The sequence below is a fragment of the Gadus chalcogrammus genome, chromosome 16, assembly GCF_026213295.1.
Source record: "Gadus chalcogrammus isolate NIFS_2021 chromosome 16, NIFS_Gcha_1.0, whole genome shotgun sequence".
In the NCBI taxonomy this organism is placed as follows: domain Eukaryota; kingdom Metazoa; phylum Chordata; class Actinopteri; order Gadiformes; family Gadidae; genus Gadus; species Gadus chalcogrammus.
The window spans coordinates 1,560,961-1,578,596 of record NC_079427.1 but is presented as its reverse complement, the minus strand read 5'-3'; the positions used below and the strand labels follow the sequence as shown (position 1 = coordinate 1,578,596).

General features: G+C 53.1%; 3 protein-coding genes and 1 long non-coding RNA gene across 4 annotated transcripts; 3 read left to right on the top strand and 1 right to left on the bottom strand.

Moving 5' to 3' along the window:
• The first annotated feature begins 680 nt into the window (after positions 1 to 680).
• On the top strand, positions 681 to 4,397 carry srprb (SRP receptor subunit beta). The gene is made up of 7 exons (XM_056612437.1): positions 681 to 994; positions 1,454 to 1,548; positions 1,647 to 1,724; positions 1,855 to 1,937; positions 2,156 to 2,292; positions 2,718 to 2,772; positions 3,396 to 4,397. Exons 1-7 carry the CDS (start codon positions 820 to 822, stop codon positions 3,604 to 3,606), a joined length of 834 nt encoding a protein of 277 aa, XP_056468412.1. The 5' UTR covers positions 681 to 819; the 3' UTR covers positions 3,607 to 4,397.
• wdr53 (WD repeat domain 53) lies at positions 4,340 to 7,227 on the bottom strand. The gene is made up of 3 exons (XM_056612431.1): positions 7,140 to 7,227; positions 6,038 to 6,542; positions 4,340 to 5,422 (listed from the first exon to the last, which is right to left on the bottom strand). The coding sequence occupies exons 2-3, from the start codon at positions 6,527 to 6,529 to the stop codon at positions 4,697 to 4,699; spliced, it is 1,218 nt and encodes a 405-aa protein (XP_056468406.1). The 5' UTR covers positions 6,530 to 6,542; positions 7,140 to 7,227; the 3' UTR covers positions 4,340 to 4,696.
• Positions 7,228 to 8,487: 1,260 nt separating this feature from the next.
• On the top strand, positions 8,488 to 16,124 carry neu4 (sialidase 4). The gene is made up of 5 exons (XM_056612425.1): positions 8,488 to 8,688; positions 9,312 to 9,567; positions 10,345 to 10,836; positions 10,942 to 11,370; positions 16,099 to 16,124. Exons 1-5 carry the CDS (start codon positions 8,488 to 8,490, stop codon positions 16,122 to 16,124), a joined length of 1,404 nt encoding a protein of 467 aa, XP_056468400.1.
• LOC130406745 (uncharacterized) lies at positions 13,948 to 15,790 on the top strand. The gene is made up of 2 exons (XR_008904504.1): positions 13,948 to 14,071; positions 14,263 to 15,790. It is a non-coding gene; the product is annotated as an uncharacterized LOC130406745 (long non-coding RNA).
• Positions 16,125 to 17,636: the final 1,512 nt, after the last annotated feature.

Genomic DNA, 17,636 nt, shown 5'->3' with positions numbered 1-17,636 from the left:
TTTCTATAGGCCTTCTACTCAAAAACAAACGTCAACGATAAAAGTCAGAGAGCTGCGATGGAGCGCGTCCTTGTGACGGATCTCTCGAGGAACGACGACGAAAACTCTATGAGTACCTCTGTCGTCTGAATGGAGCAGGAGAAGAACTCGCTCCAAAACCCCACCCTCTCCTATAGAATAACGGGCTTTCCCGACGTTATCCTCCCAGACACACTCCCTGTGCGTAAAGGCGCACTGAGCGCAGCTCCAACTCTGTAGTGAATGACGTGTGCAGGGCACCACATCAACTCGAAGAGAACTTACGGTTTGAACCGAAAAAAGAAGAAAAACGGGAGGCATAACTTTATTCAATAAAAGTAATTTCGCAGAGAACCGCTTTATAGATTCTCTCACGGCTAACGGGATATCAAAGTTTATCCAAGGGTATACTGTGCGATTTTCCAACCAAAAAGAAGCGTGCATTTCATCATCTCATCAACATATCAGACAAAACCTCCTCAATTAGATTGAATCACAACTGAAATCTGACTGTTCCCTTTAGTGAAATATCTGAAGCTGAGATATGCTGCCACCTAGCGGGCGAACAGACGCACTGCAATTGAGATCTGCTCCCCCCTAGCGGGCGAACAGACGCGCTGCAGTTGAGATCTGCTGCCCTCTAGCGGGCGAACAGTAGCGCTGCAGCTGAGATCTGCTGCCCTCTAAGGGGTGAACAGACGCGCTGCAGGTCCTCAACAAGGCCCACGTGTCCAACTCCTGGGTTTGCAGGGGAGCAGTTCGGGTCATCGCGTCATCATCACACAACATAGACTCCGAGAGATGGATGTAGACAGCAGAACGGACCCCAGCGGTGCCATGGAAGAGAAGGAGGAAAGCGACATGCTGAGCACGCTGCAGCCGTACATCGAGGGCCTGCGCCGGGAGCTGGAGTACCAGGAGCCCCGGCTCATCATCGGCCTGGTCGTCGCTCTGGCGGTGGTGGTCATCACTGTCGGTGAGACACGTCGCGCTAGCTCTCCCCCCTGCCCCCCAATGTCTCTGATCAGAGGACCAGAGGATGGTTTATACATGTTCCCCTTCTCTTACCTCCTCTACTTTCTCTGTTTAGTGAAGCTTAGTATGCTAGCTCGGTAGCCTCGGAAAAGTTAGCATCGAGCTAGGCCCCATGTTGGCGTACAGCTGGTGCAGGCTACCTGGCCCAATGTTGTTTTATCGTCTTTAACTGCTCTTAATACGGGTTTGATGTATTCTGTTGAGGTTCAGGAGGATTCAGCCTTGTGTGTTTATCGGATGATAGCATGGTTCATATTTTGGTGTCACCCCAGGACTACCAGCTGTCACTTTCACAGCCAAACATATAGCATACGTGTCGGCTTATCCACGTCTTGTCTTCGAAATGTAAAACAGCCACTAATCCGGATCCCTCTCTGTGACCATCCCCTCGCCCTGTCAGTGTTTCTGAAGTACTTTCTAACGAGCAAGACTGTGCGGACGGCGGTGCTGCTGGTGGGTCTTTGTGACTCGGGGAAGACCCTGCTCTTCGTCAGGGTGAGTGGACCCCCCCCGCCTCGGTGTCTCCCTGGACGCAACCTCTTCCTTAGCAACATATGAACAGAGATCAACAATAACCCAATGGTTTTCCTCAGCTCCTCTCAGGGAAGTTCAAGAGAACCCAGACCTCCATCACTGACAGTAGTGCTCCGTATAAAGCCAAGAACGACAAGGTAGGAAAACACGATTAATAATTATAGGAGTGAATTATTAAACCGTGCGTTGTACTGTAACTCAGCACCACACTGAGGCACAGGTCATGAGGTCCATTGTGTGTGTGTGTGTGTGTGTGTGCGCGCGCAGGCCAACACCTGGACCCTCATAGACCTGCCTGGTCATGACAGCCTGCGCTCTCAATACATGGAGAAGTTCAAGTCTGCAGCCAGGTGGGTTTCTCTCCCACTGGACACGTACACTCTCACAAGCATGCAAAAGCACACGCGTCGCACACACACTTGCGCAAACACACTAAAATGAACACAGATGAACACGGATATGGAATGGAACAGATACGCATCAAGACCACAGACTTGTGTTCTGCCATCGTCCCATTCGTCGGTGTAATCCTTGTGATGTAACGTGACTGACCGGCCGTCCTCCTCAGAGCCATCGTGTTCGTAGTGGACAGCGCCATCTTCCAGAAGGAAGTCCGCGACGTGGCGGAGTTCCTGTACTTCCTGCTGACGGACGCGGTCGTCTCCAGGAACGCTCCCACGGTGCTGGTCGCGTGCAACAAGCAAGGTGATGTCCCAACCCACGCTTATTACACTAAGACTTAAAGTCCTGTTAACTGGCATCAGGGAAAGGATGCTAGGTCACAGACTTGGTTCCATACTATTAAGGGCTGGTCATGGTCCCATGGTCACGCCACGCAAGGGGGTTACGGACCCCGGACGTCCTTGCGGACCCTCCATGCGTCCACCACAAGGGCCGGACATGCGCCTCCCATAAATTGTACCCTTGGGTCGAGGCGATGCAGCAGCAAGGGCTGTGATTGGTCCGCTCACTTAAACCCATCGCAGAACCATAAAGGTTCAGGACTGCGTCGAAGCGTCTGCGTGGTTGTTGTGTGAACGTGGAACTTGTATCAGCCCTTTAGGCTGAACTTCCCTCGAGTATCTCAGATCTCTTCTTAATCCCAGTATTTTATGGTTCTTTCTAAACAGATATCCCCATGGCCAAGTCGGCCAAACTGATTCAACAGCAGCTGGAGAAGGAAATGTAAGAACATCGTTTTCTTATCCATAGTTGATTAACTGTCTCCTTGTCAATTTAGAATTTTGATAAAAATGTTTAATGTAAATCCGAACAATGAAAATCCCAAAGAGGATTCCTCACGTTGCTCTTGGTTTCAGGCGGGAGCATCTCCTCCCCCCTCCCCCCATACTCATTTATTGTATGTTGTACGTCCCGGCACTTAAAAACAGTACTTAGCATTGTGTAGCATCTTATCCTAGCTGTCTGTGTTCTATACGGGGAATTGGTTAATCTAGCGGGTGTTTGTGCTTGGTTCTATGAACATCCTTACTTTATAGACAGCGATACGTTTCTTTCTTCTGACAGATGTACTTATTGTAAGTCGCTTTGGATAAAAGCGTCTGCTAAATGTCGCATTATATTCCGCCAGGTGTGAGTGTGAGCAGCCTTACAAGCCGTTTTTGAAAATTTATGACATCACATATCCGTCACGTATCTAGGTGGACACGCCCACTTGTGACGTCACAAGGGGCAGATTTTCAAAACGGCTCGTAACGGCTAAGCACACTCACAGCTGGTGGCCTGCCATGGGACCTTGATGGTCCATGTAAAGCCGTTCCTCTCTAACGCCCCCCCCCCCCCCCCAGGAACACGCTGCGGGTGACCCGGTCGGCGGTGCTGAGCGCGCAGGACGGCTCCGTTGGGGGCAGCGTGTTCCTGGGGAAGAAGGGCAAGGACTTTGAGTTCAGCCAGCTGCCCATGAAGGTGGAGTTCCTGGAGGTCAGCGCCCGGGGCAGCAAGGGAGAGGAGGGAGAGGCCAGCCTGGAGAGCCTGGAGAAGAGCCTGGCCCGGCTGTAGAGCTCCACCGTCCCCCGTCCCCCCGCTCCTCAACCCCCTGCATCGTATGCCTCACGGGCGCCGACCGGTTTGAACTGGACTCCTCCTCCTCCTCCCCTCTCAATCAGGGCGGGCGAGAACAGACTCTGGGTGTCTTCATTCAACCAACTGCCTGGTGTTGGCGACAGAATGGTTTATTATTATGAGTTTCTGAATACAAGTTCAGTAAAGATACGTGAAGGTCGTAGGGGCCTTCCAACAGGATTTATCATTGTTTTGATTTTATTTGACCGGAGCACAGAAATAAACTTTTTCCCCAACGAACTCCGAGCAGCACTCGAGGAAACGACCTCTTTCCTACGTTTTGGGAAGAGACCACGCCGTAGCTGCATGGGTGATATATTTAATGCAACACATACTTCCACATCACAACGTAACTATCTGCAATCTCAAAGAGTTTACACTGCTTGAAAGCTGAAGGTTGTAAACCCCAGAATCACCTGGTAATGCACAACGCTTTAATGAATGCTTTGGTTTCCTTTTTTAAGTAGTCAAGTGCAAAGTATTTGACTACCTTTTAGATCGTGCCTTGTTATTTTAAACGAATGGTTCATGGCTGTCTGCACGACTCTGGGGTTGTGTTTATCATTTCAGTGCTGTGACTTTTGTAAAGAGTGTCTGCATTTGTAGGAACCGGAGAGAATGTGGTCCTGTTGTCGTCTTACGTTTGTTTACTCCTTGTAAATAAATTGTCTGAACATTGGCTTCTAGTAGCACTGACGTTCAGCGGTCAACCAAATGAATCGAGAAAAGGGTCAGTTCTGCAGAGGTTCGACACACACACGCACGCACACACACACACACACACACACACACACACACACACACACACACACACACACACACACACACACACACACACACACACACACACACACACACACACACACACACACACACACACACACACACACACACACAACCCTTTCATGGGCCGGTCATTACGAGAGCTCCATCAGAACCAACACACAAGACGTACAGTAGGTACCACACCTACTGTACGGAGGTGTGGTACCTCCGTACAGTAGTCGCTGCTTCACAGGGACTGTCTCTACAGTCCAGAGAGGGAGTAGACGGTGAGGCTGGAGCTCTGGTCTGCCACCACCAGACTGGGCTCTCCTCCCAGTTGCACGGGGCAAACCCAGTTCACCTTGTCTCCGTGGCTGAACTGGAGCCGCGGCCCGGACTTCGGCACCTCGTCCGCGCTCGACGCCTGATCCGAGTTTCCTGTCACTCCCGGTTCTTCCTCCTCTTCCTCCTCCTTCGGCGTCTCTTCCTCGACCTCCTTGGCGGCCGCTCCTTGGGGCGGGGCCTTGTGGCTCCTCCCCTTGGGCGTCGCCCTCCCCTTCGTCCGAGCTTTGGCCTTCCTGTGGTGGGCCGCGGGCGCTCCGGGTTTGGCGTTCGCGTCCGGGGCCACGACCGGGCTGCGGCTGAGGTCCCAGAGGAGCACCTGGCCGTCGTTCCCCCCGGTGGCGAGCCAGTAGGGGTGGGACAGGAAGCCCAGGAAGTGGGCCTGGGAGGCGCCCTGGCTGTGGGCCTTGAAGAGGCCGTGCTGCTCCAGCTTGGAGCCGGCGCCGACGCGCATCAGGTGCACGCCGCCGTCCTCCGCCGCGCACGCCACCACGTTGCCGCAGCTGGCCACCGAGACGCAGTGCGCCAGCGGCGGGTTGAAGAGCTTGTCGGCGCTCTGCTCGCGGCCGCCGTCGGCCTCCTCCGCCACCTCCTGCAGGCTGAGGGTCCAGAGGGGGCGCGTCTTCTGCTGGCTCCACAGGATCACCTGAGAGGGACACAGGACTGGATTGATGCAGCACTATTCATACACCAGGCAGACTCAAAGGGCTTCACGTAAAAACAGTTATGCAATGAAATAATACAGAGAAATAAAATTAGATAAAAAGGCACAGTAGTAGAATAAGCGCAATGTATTTAAGATTTAGCAGAAAGCTTACATAAACATTAAAAATGTTAAGACCAGTTTAAAAAGTGGAGCAAGTTGGTGCAAGTCTTAAATCCTCTGAGTTTATTCCAGTTATTGGTTGAATAGTAACTAAATCCTGCTTTCCCATGTTTCGTATTTACTCTGAGGATTATAAACAGATTGGTCTCAGATGATCTGGCTGGTCTAGACGGATCTGAACTCTAGTAGAGTCCACAACGTGCACGCTTCCACACGTCCCCGTTGAACCCCTCATTGTCCCTTTTTGGGGGAAATTCTTTCTCTGTTTTTAACCAATCGGGGAGCCGGACGGGTTACACCCGGAGGTGGGGGCAGCCGCAGTGCAGCAGCGCCCGGGGAGCAGGCGGGGGTTTCAGGTGCCTTGCTCAAGGGCACCTCATCCGTTGATGAGGACGTGGCAGCGTACTACATGCTCTCGCTCCCCGTCCCGCTCACCTGCATGTCCAGGCCGGCTGACAGTAGGCTGCCGGCCCTCCTGGGCCTGAAGGCGACCGAGGAGCAGATGTTGGTGTGCCTGCGCAGCGTGCGGCAGACCCTCCCCTCGACCGCGTCCAGGACCCGCACCGCGCCGGAGTCGTCCGCCACCGCCACGAACGCGCCGTCCTCACTCACCGCCACGCAGTTGATCTCCTCCTCGCCCGCGCCCGGGATCGCCGTGACGACCCCCCGGAGGTTGCGGGGGTCCAGGACGCTGACCGTCTCGCCGTGGGCGGCGTAGAGACGGCCGGGGCCGGCGGGGGAGAAGGCCACGCCGGTGCAATCGTCCCCGCCGGCGAGGGCGACGCTGCCCAGGATGGTCCCGTCCTGGGACCACACCGTCACCTGCCCCCCCTCGGAGCCAGAGGCCAGCAGGCCCTCGGGCCCCCCCGCGGCCCCCACACACAGAACGGGGGAGGAGTGGCCCCCGTGCCACTGCCTGGTTGCCATGGTAAGCTGGACGCTTTGAGGGGAATCAAATCACTGATTAGGGGAATAAAAAAATACTGACAGACCATAAATTACAAATAAATAATGTATTACATCGAAACTGCTTTCCCTACAGTACAGCGTTAAAACACAACCCTGACGGCTAATAATCCAACGGAAAAGATAATTTTGCAAATAGTTCATCAAAATAAGTAGAAACATACAACTCGTGAAATCATACCTCTTGAATAAAAATATGAAACAGTTCTAACAGCAGGCCTACGACAGCATCTTTAAGGATGGCCGTTTATTAAATGAGTTGAAGTATTCATTATATTATATATATTATAACAGGGACTCGATATTGCCCCTCAAATTCCAGCCACCCTGTATAAAAACATTTCCAAGTTACCGTCTGTCTTCTTCTAGATAATAATTAGTTTAAAGATCTAACTTTAACATTTAAAAAACAACCAAGTTAAATGTCGAAGCTTATGCGCAACCAGAGTAATCCAGAAAAAAAATAAACTTTGTAACTAAACGAGTGGACAAGGACGCATGTAAGGGGTTGATATTAACTATATCACCGTACATCAAACATATTCGTCAAGAGAAACAAAACAACATTTACCTTTTATCTCTGTGGTCCTAGACCTGCCATGTGAAGACGCGTCGCGGGCTGATGACATCACCAGAGCCCGGCGCTGCCTGGACGCGTCATCAGAGCGCCGGGCTCCAAGAACTGCTGTTATGGGATAGATGACTAGCTGACAGGTCCACGCTAGCTGAAGTACCTGTGTTTATATGGCCATACAAATGGTTATATTTACATAGATGAAAAGACAATACTTCTAGAAACAGGTGTATTTTGTATTTGTCTTTTTTTTTCTTTTTCTTTTTTTTACGTATTCAGTTATACAGATCCTCTTTATTGTACTATGAGTTGTTGTATCATACTGATTATGAAGTCCACATAATCCACTTGTGGATGAATGTGGACGTGATCATAGTATAAAGTACGCCTCACAATGTTGACTCTAATGCACAGAGCATGAGGTTGAAGGCCTTTTGCACCACATAAAGAAGGACACTGCAGAACTAATTGCACAAAGAGTATGGCCTGCGAGCCATGTCCTCCCCCCCAATACAAGCCTTTCAACGAGGGCAGCTGTCTGCTGAATCATCCAAAGCCGCAGATTTGATGAGTGTGGTCCATTTCTGGGTCAGTGAGCATACTCCCCCACTCTCTCTCGTACATGGGGTATGACAGCGAGAAAGAGTGAGAGAGAGAGAGAGAGAGAGAGAGAGTACTCAAATGCTGACACATAGGTTGTGAATTCGTACGACCACTGAAACACTTGGCTGTGAGTAATATTTTCAACTGAACTTATTTTGTTGACTTTTTAGATTTCTGCCTCAATAGAAAGTTGTTTAGAGCATCAATGAGGATCATTGATTTGCAATTGTAAGAGTGGTTCATGCAACAGGTTGCGAGATGGAGTGAAAGCGCAGAGGCCACTCGCAAAGAATCTCTGATAGTGCTCTGAGTTTACCTTGTTAACTTGTTATTATTTAATTTCATGTTTCCTGTTTAAACACTTCGTTTCACTGGAGATTCAGTCCCACATTCGAGTGTGAAATACACTTTGAAGCAGCAACGATGGTGTGATAACTGGACTCATGTGTAGAAGAATTAGACTCAGATGTCAGATGTAGTTGTGCTTTTTAACAGACAGACAGACAGACAGACAGACAGACAGACAGACAGTAAGAGCAAGAGCTGAGAGCAGTATTCAACCTTTCTCTCATCCAGACGGACAGAAAAACAGACACTGCCTTTTTTACTCTCTGAAACATTAGGGGACCATTGACTGAAGACCAGTGACTGAGACACACACACACACACACACACACACACACACACACACACACACACACACACACACACACACACACACACACACACACACACACCAGCCATGCGCTCCCCGTACTTCCCGGCGCGGTCGGTCCTGTTCCGGAAGGAGGCCAACGGCGTGACGTACCGCGTGCCGGCGCTGCTCTTCCTGCCGCGCTCCAACTCCTTCCTGGCGTTCTGCGAGGAGCGGCTCAGCCCCTCCGACTCCGAGGCCCACCTGCTGGTCCTGAGGCGGGGCACCTTCTACCGCAACTACGTGGAGGTCAGTGGGACCCCCAGGGCTCCCCTCGTGGGGTCTCTGTGTTGTTCATGGGTTCCTGTGGTTAGTCTTCCTCCTGGATCGGCCTCATCGCAGCAGAAGCAGAGAATGTGTTTAGACGAGAACTGCCCTTCTTGGGGGGCTTGTAGCTCAGGAGGTACAGCGGGTAGGCTGGTAACCTGAAGGTCGCTGGTTCGATCCCCGGCTCCTCCTAGCGGAGTGTGTCTCCCTGACTGCTCCTGACGAGCTGGCTGTCGCCCTGCGTGGCTGACACCGCCGTCGGTGTGTGAATGTGTGAATGAAGGGTTGAATCTTAGACAATATTGTAAAGCGCTTCGAGTGGCCACTGGTTAGAAAAGCGCTGAATAAATGCGGTCTATTCAGCATTTCTACCCCTCAATATTTCTATGATGTAGACGCTTTGGTTCAAAGTGTCTCACAAGGATTTAGTACTTCTTAGATTCATGTCAGGTAAGGGTCAGGGAGCATCTCGCTCAAGGATGGCCTCAGGTAGACGGGGGACGGTGGGATTTGAACCCAGAACCTTTAGGCCCAAGAGGCACATTAGCCACAGGACTATCCTTCCTAGCCCTATGTTTATCCCTCCCCCCCCCCCCCCCCCCCAGTGGGAGGAGCTCCGCGTGCTGGGCACCGCCCACCTCCCTGGCCACCGCTCCATGAACCCGTGCCCGGTGTACGACGAGTTCACGGGCACGCTGTTCCTGCTCTTCATCGCGGTGCTGGGCCACGTCTCCGAGTCCTTCCAGCTGGTCTCCGGGAAGAACGTGACGCGCCTCTGCTGCGTCTCCAGCACCGACGGGGGGGCCACCTGGGGGCCCGCCAGCGACCTCACCCAGGCCGTCATCGGGGACACCATCAACGGTAGGAGGGGCCTCACACGGGGGGGGCACCATCAACGGTAGGAGGGGCCACCATCAACGGTAGGAGGGGCCTCACACGGGGGGGGCACCATCAACGGTAGGAGGGGCCTCACACAGGGGGGGGGACACCATCAACGGTAGGAGGGGCCTCACACAGGGGGGGGCCACCATCAACGGTAGGAGGGGCCTCACACGGGGGGGGCCACCATCAACGGTAGGAGGGGCCACCATCAACGGTAGGAGGGGCCTCACACAGGGGGGGGCCACCATCAACGGTAGGAGGGGCCTCACACAGGGGGGACGCCATTAACTGTAGGAGGGGCCTCACACAGGGGGGACGCCATTAACGGTAGGACCGCCCTAACCCAGGGGGTCAGGAGGTCTTCTCTCCGTGCGCAGCCCCGCCTTCTCCAGTGAACCAGGAAAGCCCTCTCCGTGGCAACGGGTGGATTTGACCCCCTCGGTTTCACACAGGCAAGACAGTGAAATTGCCGGGAAGTGCCAAGCCACGACCGAACCGGCTTGGCCGTGTGAACAGGCCTAAAGAAAATGGAATGTCAAACAGAGGACACAAAAGAATAGAATGCACAATAAAAACGATGTATAATATATGATAATATTCAAAAGCCTGAGAATTTTTTTCACACGCTAAAAACAATCAGTGTGGCGTTGTAGAGCCCAACTGATTGATATTGATCCGTGTCTATACCAACCTGCCGTACTGTTTGATCTGACCCCCCCCCGCCCTCCTCTCTCCCCCCTCCCCCCCCCCCCCCAGAGTGGGCCACCTTCGCCCTGGGCCCCGGCCACGGCATCCAGCTGAAGTCGGGCCGGCTGCTGGTCCCGGCCTACGCCTACCAGATCGACTGCCGCCGCTGCCTCAGCCAGCTCTGCCAGACCACGCCGCGCTCCTTCTGTTTCCATAGCGACACGCACGGCAGCTCGTGGCGCCTGGGGGAGGCGGTGCCGGGCCCCGACAGCGTGGAGTGCCAGGTGGTGTCGGTGGACGCCGAGGACGGCGGCAGCCTGCTGTACTGCAACGCCCGGAGCCCGCTGGGCTGCCGCGTGCAGGCGCTCAGCCTGGACCGCGGCGCCGCCTTCCAGCCCGGCCAGCTGGTGCCGCGGCTGGTGGAGCCGCGCAACGGTTGCCACGGCAGCGTCGTGGGGTTCCCCGCCCCCGTCCACCTCTGTCGGCCCCCCGGCGGGAGCCCCGCCCCCCCTCCGCGCCCATCCCGGTCCCGACACTGGACGTCCTGCTCGTTGCGACCGGGCGGAGACGCGGACGGACCCCCGGGACGTCCCGAACCCGGACCCCCCCGCGCGTCGCCCGCCGGCCTCGGCCCCTCCCCCCTCCGCCCACCCCCCCGTCCAGCAGCGGACCGCAGCCGGTCTGCGTCTGCTGCACCCCACGCCACACAGGCCCCGCCCCCCAACGCCACACAGGCCCCGCCCCCCCTCAACGCCACAGGGGAGCCCGGCCAGTCCCCCGGGAACTTCCTGCCCCCCACCTGGGTGGTGTACTCCCACCCCACCTGGCCCGACGCCCGCAGGGACCTGGGGGTGTACCTCAGCCCCTTCCCCCGGGACCCCGACAGCTGGGCGGGCCCCTGGGTCATCTACGAGGGCCCCAGCGCCTACTCGGACCTAGCCTACCTGGAGCTGGCCCCCCCCCCGGGGCCCCCCTCCCCCGCGGCCCCCCCCGCCGTGGCCTTCGCCTGCCTCTTCGAGAGCGGCACGCGGACGGCCTACGACGAGATCTCCTTCTGCCTCTTCACGCTGTACGAGCTCATCGACCACCTCCCGGGCCGCTGGGCGGCGCCGCGCCACGACCCGCCGGACGCCGGGCGGCCCCACGGCCCGCTCGCAGCCCCCCGCCCCGGACAGAGCCGCGGGCGTCATGGCGACGGCGGCATCGCGGCCGGCGGCAGGACGTTGGCCCTCAGGAAGAAGGACAAGAGGAGAGAGATGTGCGCCGTGTGCTAACGATGCTAACGCAGCGCTGAGCAGACGCCGAAGGGATGGTCATGGTCCCACGTTCACGCAACACAAGGGGGTGACGGACCCCTCACGTCCTTGCGGACCCTCCTTGCGTCCACCGCAAGGGCCGGACGTGCGCCTCCCATAAATCGTAACCTTCCGTCGTGGCGACGCGGCAGCAAGGGCTGTGATTGGTCGGCTCACTGAAACCCGACGCAGAACCAGAACAGGTTCAGGACGGCGTCGAAGCGTCTGCGTGGGCCTCGCGTAAGTTGCGTTGCGTGACGTGGGACCACCATCAGCCCCTGAGACCCCTCAGTGTTGTGTAGATCGGCAGTGTGGTTCCCTCGGTGTACATCGACAAATGGACTCGTACTGTTTCTATGGTTCTGACTGTGACGGGAAATGTGCATTTTAAACCAAACTAAACATAATAATATATTGTGCCGAGTGTGTGAGAGACAGAACGTGAAGTGTTTGAGTTCAGGGTGTTGAGGGGGTTCATCCATGTTCCATGTTCTCTATATCTGAGGAACAAATCATTCTGGGGTTGTCTGGGAACGTTACCTTGTTTATTGCAAAGATAAGGATGAAGATTGAACATAAAGATTAAATGCAATTAAAGTCGCCTCTAGTTGTTTTGCTTGGATGTATGAATTAATGTTCTGTGGGAGTGTGTGTGGATGACGGCTGGTTTGAGCAGCCTCACCGGGCCCAGTCTGATTGGACTCTAGAGCATCAGTGTGTGCAGGTTACACCAACCACCTCCACCTTTACTCTACACTCCACCTAGGTGACTGGTAGGTGTTGGAGGACCGGTTTAGGCCCCGTTTACACGAAGGGAAAACGCAGATATTTTCACACGGTTTGGCCTCTCATTTACACGAAAACGCCGTTTTTGTCACAGAAAACGATCATTTCTAAAACCTCTGGCCAAAGTGGAGATTTCTGAAAACGCCGGTTACGTGTTGTCGTGTCAACGGGTAGAAACTGGGTTTTAGGACTGCGGTCAAGTGAGCCGCCATTCGTTCATCCGCGGTTAAACCAGCCGTCACACAAAATCTTCGTGCGCCTTTACTCTAAACAGCCTTTGGGTGGTATCTCGCAACGTTTTCAAAATAAAACCCTTCACCTACGTGTGTAGATATATATAACACTAGCTGTCTTACGGCGGCGTCTAGAATGTCCGCACTTGCGGACATCTTGCCAGTCGCTGCTCACCCATAACATTGTGTTGGTAGTGGTAGGCTACTGTATGTACTTTATAAATAACCATAACTTGCTACATTTTCAACCGTTTTCCCAACGGTTTGGTTTCTTACAAACCTTATTAACGTGGTTATAATATTGTACCTATTTTAGAACATTTCAATTTTTTTAGAATCTAACATAATTATTCATCAGTATCATGTATGCAGTGCCGTAACTACATCTCTGACGTTTATAACAAAACAAACCGTTTGAAAATGTAGCAAGGTGGTTATGGTTATTTAAAAAGTACATGTACCACTACCAAGTCAACACGGTGTTATGGGTGAGCAGCTGACTGCGGCAAGTTGGCCGCCAGTGCGGACCTTCGACTCCATTGGCCAGCAGAATATGCATGTGTACGTTTTTCAAATGTTATTTTCTCAAAATCTATACAGTAAAATCAAATGGTTCCTTGTGGTCAAGTAGTCGGTACAACAGTTAGTATGGTCATATCAGTCAGTGCCTGAACTTATGTGAAATTCGGTCTATAGCTCACCTCAAAGTGCTGACATAATGCAATTTGCAAAGGCGAGAATATGCATGTGTACGTTTTTCAAAGACATTTTCTCAAAATCTATTCTGTAAAATCACATGGTTCCTTGTGTACAAGTAGTGGATACAACAGTTAGTATGGTCATATCAGTCAGTGCCGGAACTTATGTGAAGTTCGGTCTATAGCCCACTTCAAAGTGCTGCCATAATGCAAATTTGCAAAGGCGAGAATATGCATGTGTGCATTTTTCAAATTACATTTTCTCTAAATCTATACAGTAAAATCAAATGGTCCCTTGTGTACAAGTAGTCAGTACAACAGTTAGTATGGTCATATCAGTCAGTGCCTGAACGTATGTGAAATTCGGTCTATAGCCCACTTCAAAGTGCTGACATAATGCAATTTTGCAAAGGCGAGAATATGCATGTGTACGTTTTTCAAATGGCATTTTCTCTAAATCTATAAAGTAAAATCTGATGGTTCCTTGTGTACAAGTAGTCAGCACACCGGTTGACATGGTCATATCAGTCAGTGTATGCTCTAACCAATACGCAGGCGGCAGGCCTTTGCCGTCTCTCGTCTCGAGCCTCTCGCTCACAACCAATCACGTTCTTCTGGAGGTCACTAGTTCTTAATTGATTTCAGCTGCGTCTCCCCCGCCTCTCCTCATAAAGCGCCCCCACCGTGACGGATGTTAATCGTTTTTTTTTCGTTGGATTGCGTGGGCTGAACAATCCGGACATCGTGGCCACCGACGTGGACCCCCGCCACCGGGACCCACGCAGTGAGTAACGCGGGGTACTTCCTTCATGAGCACTGCACATGTTACACTCTTCCCATCTCCTCCTGTCGTCGGTTCTCGCCCCTCTATTGTACATGTTTTACCGCTGGAGGTTAATGTGGATTTGCTGATGGAAGTGGTAGTTTGTGTTGAGTGGTTTATCTATGGGATCGACTGACTAACTAACGCTACAGCACCGACCACCACACTGGGAAGTGTCCTCTGCTCACTGTGGAAGCAGCATGGAAGAACTGCAACAACTCTGATGGAAACGAGGACCTCCACGCTGTTGAACACAAACTGTTCTAGGCCTACTACAAACCGAGGCGGTCCCACTCGGTTAAAGATCTCGTGGTCAATGCGGCAGACCGCTGGACCTGGACGTCACCTTCTGCAGATACTTCACTGCCCTCAGGAATCCACGGATAACTTGCAACATGTCCGACTCCACATGTCCGAAAAATCCATGATGGAAACTTGTGGAAGGAAGAAGAGGTCTGTTTTTGCTCAACCCATAACCCCACTGAGCCCTTCTGTGGAAACCTGTCTGACTGACCCTACTGACTGGGGGCCTGTTGATGTGTGTTTGGTTGGTCTGGTAGAAGGTTTGCTGCTTGTGATCTGCAAGGTGGTCCTGGGTTAGATGCGGTGTCTGACTTGCACACCACTCTCCCAATTCTATTCTGCTCTTTAATACTTTTCTACTTTCAATACACTTGCTGCTGCTGCTGCTGTTGACCGCTGGTGGTGCAATGTGGTTTTTATTCGCGTATGTTCTGTGGACTTTACATTTGTATTTTAATGAACATGTTTACTGACTGTGAGACCCCGGATTGGCAAACCTAAACTCCTTCACTGGCAAAATGTAGATGCAAATTAAATGCCCAAATTACCATTTCAATATTCGTTTTGCGTATTTCACCAATAGCTTCGGAACTAGACGGACCTCGTATATAATTTGCTCTTCAAATATGCGGTCAGGCGCCCCTCCGTTATATTACGTTTTCTGCCCGGTACGAAATAGACCGACCAATAGCAGCCCTTAGGCTATCTAATGTGAGGTTGGACATACGCAACATGAAGAGGTGTTTCAACAACAAAGATGGAAGTTGGTGAACTAAAGACTGTATGCTCACTCAGGGCCGCCGATCGGCATAGGCGAGCTAGGCGACCGCCTAGGCCCTAGGGCGACAAATGCGTTGGGGGCGCCCTCTGGTGGCGCCATTAATCAGTCAATTAAAATATACGACGCGAACGGAGAAGGGAGGGGGCGCGGGAGCAATCGCCAGGGCGGCCCGAAACCGTCACCGTAGCAGGATCCAGAAGGATTTCACAACGAGTCCATTGGAAGATATCGAGGAACATGAACATCACCAATGAAGGAGAGTAACGTTTCCACTTGCTATAGGAATTTAGTGAAGCACTAAATAGTTAATTATTAATAATGATAAAATGTGGTCACCATTTATTTACTTTTTGGGTAAGACTTGCTTTGCTAATATAACTGTGTTAAAACCGCATTCATTTACTTTTCTTGTGTAGTTTCCCACTATTCATTAAATGTTTTATAGAAATAAAAAAGTGATCAATAGAACTATACACATTTGTACAACAATTAATCATTATACAGGATTTGAACATTTTCTATTCAAGCTCATGCTTCATAAATCATTTGGTACTCTGCAATCCTTGGAAATATTATGAACAGTTGTTTTTGTTCAGGAGCGGATTGTACTCCCAGAGGCTTCAACAGAGGGTCTGGAGCTGGGAGCTGCAGGTGGATGTTGGCCAGGAGCCGTTCAGTCCTACAGGAACAGACGGGTGAGCCGTGGAACTGCACATCCTATAAACTCCTCCTTGGCGTGGTCAAACGGTTCAGAATAAAACTAGAATTCAGTCATTGGTTGTGATTGGCTTGTTAGCCAAGCGTTCTCAGCCACTAGGACTAGTGTCCTTATGAAGATTAGATGTGTGGCTGGGTTTGGGAGTTTATAGGAAATTATACTTCTCAAGAACGCACAGAATGGGAGAAGATAAGCTATTGACATCTGAGTGAGCGAGGAGAAAAAAAATCTTTAAATGGATTTTGTCTTGTTTCAGTAGAGGTGATGGAGGTGCTCGTCTGGAGGTCCGTGGCGGTCGTCTGGAGGTGCTCGTCTGGAGGTCCGTGGCGGTCGTCTGGAGGTCCGTGGCGGTCGTCTGGAGGTGCTCGCCGTGAGGTCCATGGCGGTCGTCTGGAGGCGCTCGCTGCAGGCGGAGGGAAGGCCGGGAGCTGTGCAGCCCAACGGATGCAGAACGGTGAGACACGGAACTGCACTGCTGCACTTTTTTTCTAGGCTTGGTGAATTGTTTAGAATTAAAACTGACATGCAGCCACAGCAACTCTGAGGTGTTCTGGAAAATGTCAGATGCATTCTCAGCCACTAGGACCAGCTCCAGGATGTAGGCTAGGTGTGTGTGGCTGGCTGTTGGGTTAAATAATACCTCACTCAAGACTGCACAGTAGGGCATCAGTGAGATCTGTGGGAGCTAAAGCAGAGGAGGAGTTGATTATCTGCATCATGTACGGGGAGAAATGTGCAGTGTGCAAATGGAACGTGTCATTCGCCTTTCAGAAGGACTGAGGCGGAGGTCCTGGAGGCAGAGGCCAGCCTGGAGGCGGCGGTGGCCTGGAGGTCCTGGAGGCGTCCAACCTGGAAGGGGCGGCATGGAGGGCCCGGCGGCGGCTCCTCATCCAGTAAAGTTACTCATCTTCAGTGCATCATGAACGGGGAGGAATGTCCGGGGTGCAAATGGAACGTGTGTAACATTTCAGAAGAAATGAGGCGACGTTGGGGACGTCCGGGCGGTTGGCCCGGTGGAGGTCCTGGAGGAGACGGTCCCGGCGGTGGAGGTCCAGGCGGTCGGCCCGGTGGAGGTCCTGGAGGAGACGGTCCCGGCGGTGGAGGACAGCTGGGGGATCCGGCGGTGGAGGTCCGAAGGCGGCTTGTGCTATCGTAAGCTATTGACATCTGAGCGAGGAGAAAAAAATCTCCAGTGTTTAAATGGATTTTGTCTTGTTTCAGTAGAGGTGATGGAGGCGGTCGTCTGGAGGTGCTCGTCTGGAGGTCCGTGGCGGTCGTCTGGAGGGGCTCGCTGCAGGTGGAGGGAAGGCCGGGAGCCGTGCAGCCCAACGGATGCAGAACGGTGAGAGAGTTGATTATCTGCATCATGTACGGGGAGAAATGTGCAGTGTGCAAATGGAACGCGTCATTCGCCTTTCAGAAGGACTGAGGCGGAGGTCCTGGAGGCGGAGGCCAGCCTGGAGGCGGAGGCCAGCCTGGAGGCGGAGGCCAGCCTGGAGGCGGAGGCCAGCCTGGAGGCGGAGGCCAGCCTGGAGGCGGAGGCCAGCCTGGAGGCGGAGGCCAGCCTGGAGGCGGAGGCCAGCCTGGAGGCGGAGGCCAGCCTGGAGGCGGAGGCCAGCCTGGAGGCGGCGGTGGCCTGCAGGTCCTGGAGGCGGAGGCCAGCCTGGAGGCGGAGGCCAGCCTGGAGGCGGCGGTGGCCTGCAGGTCCTGGAGGCGTCCAACCT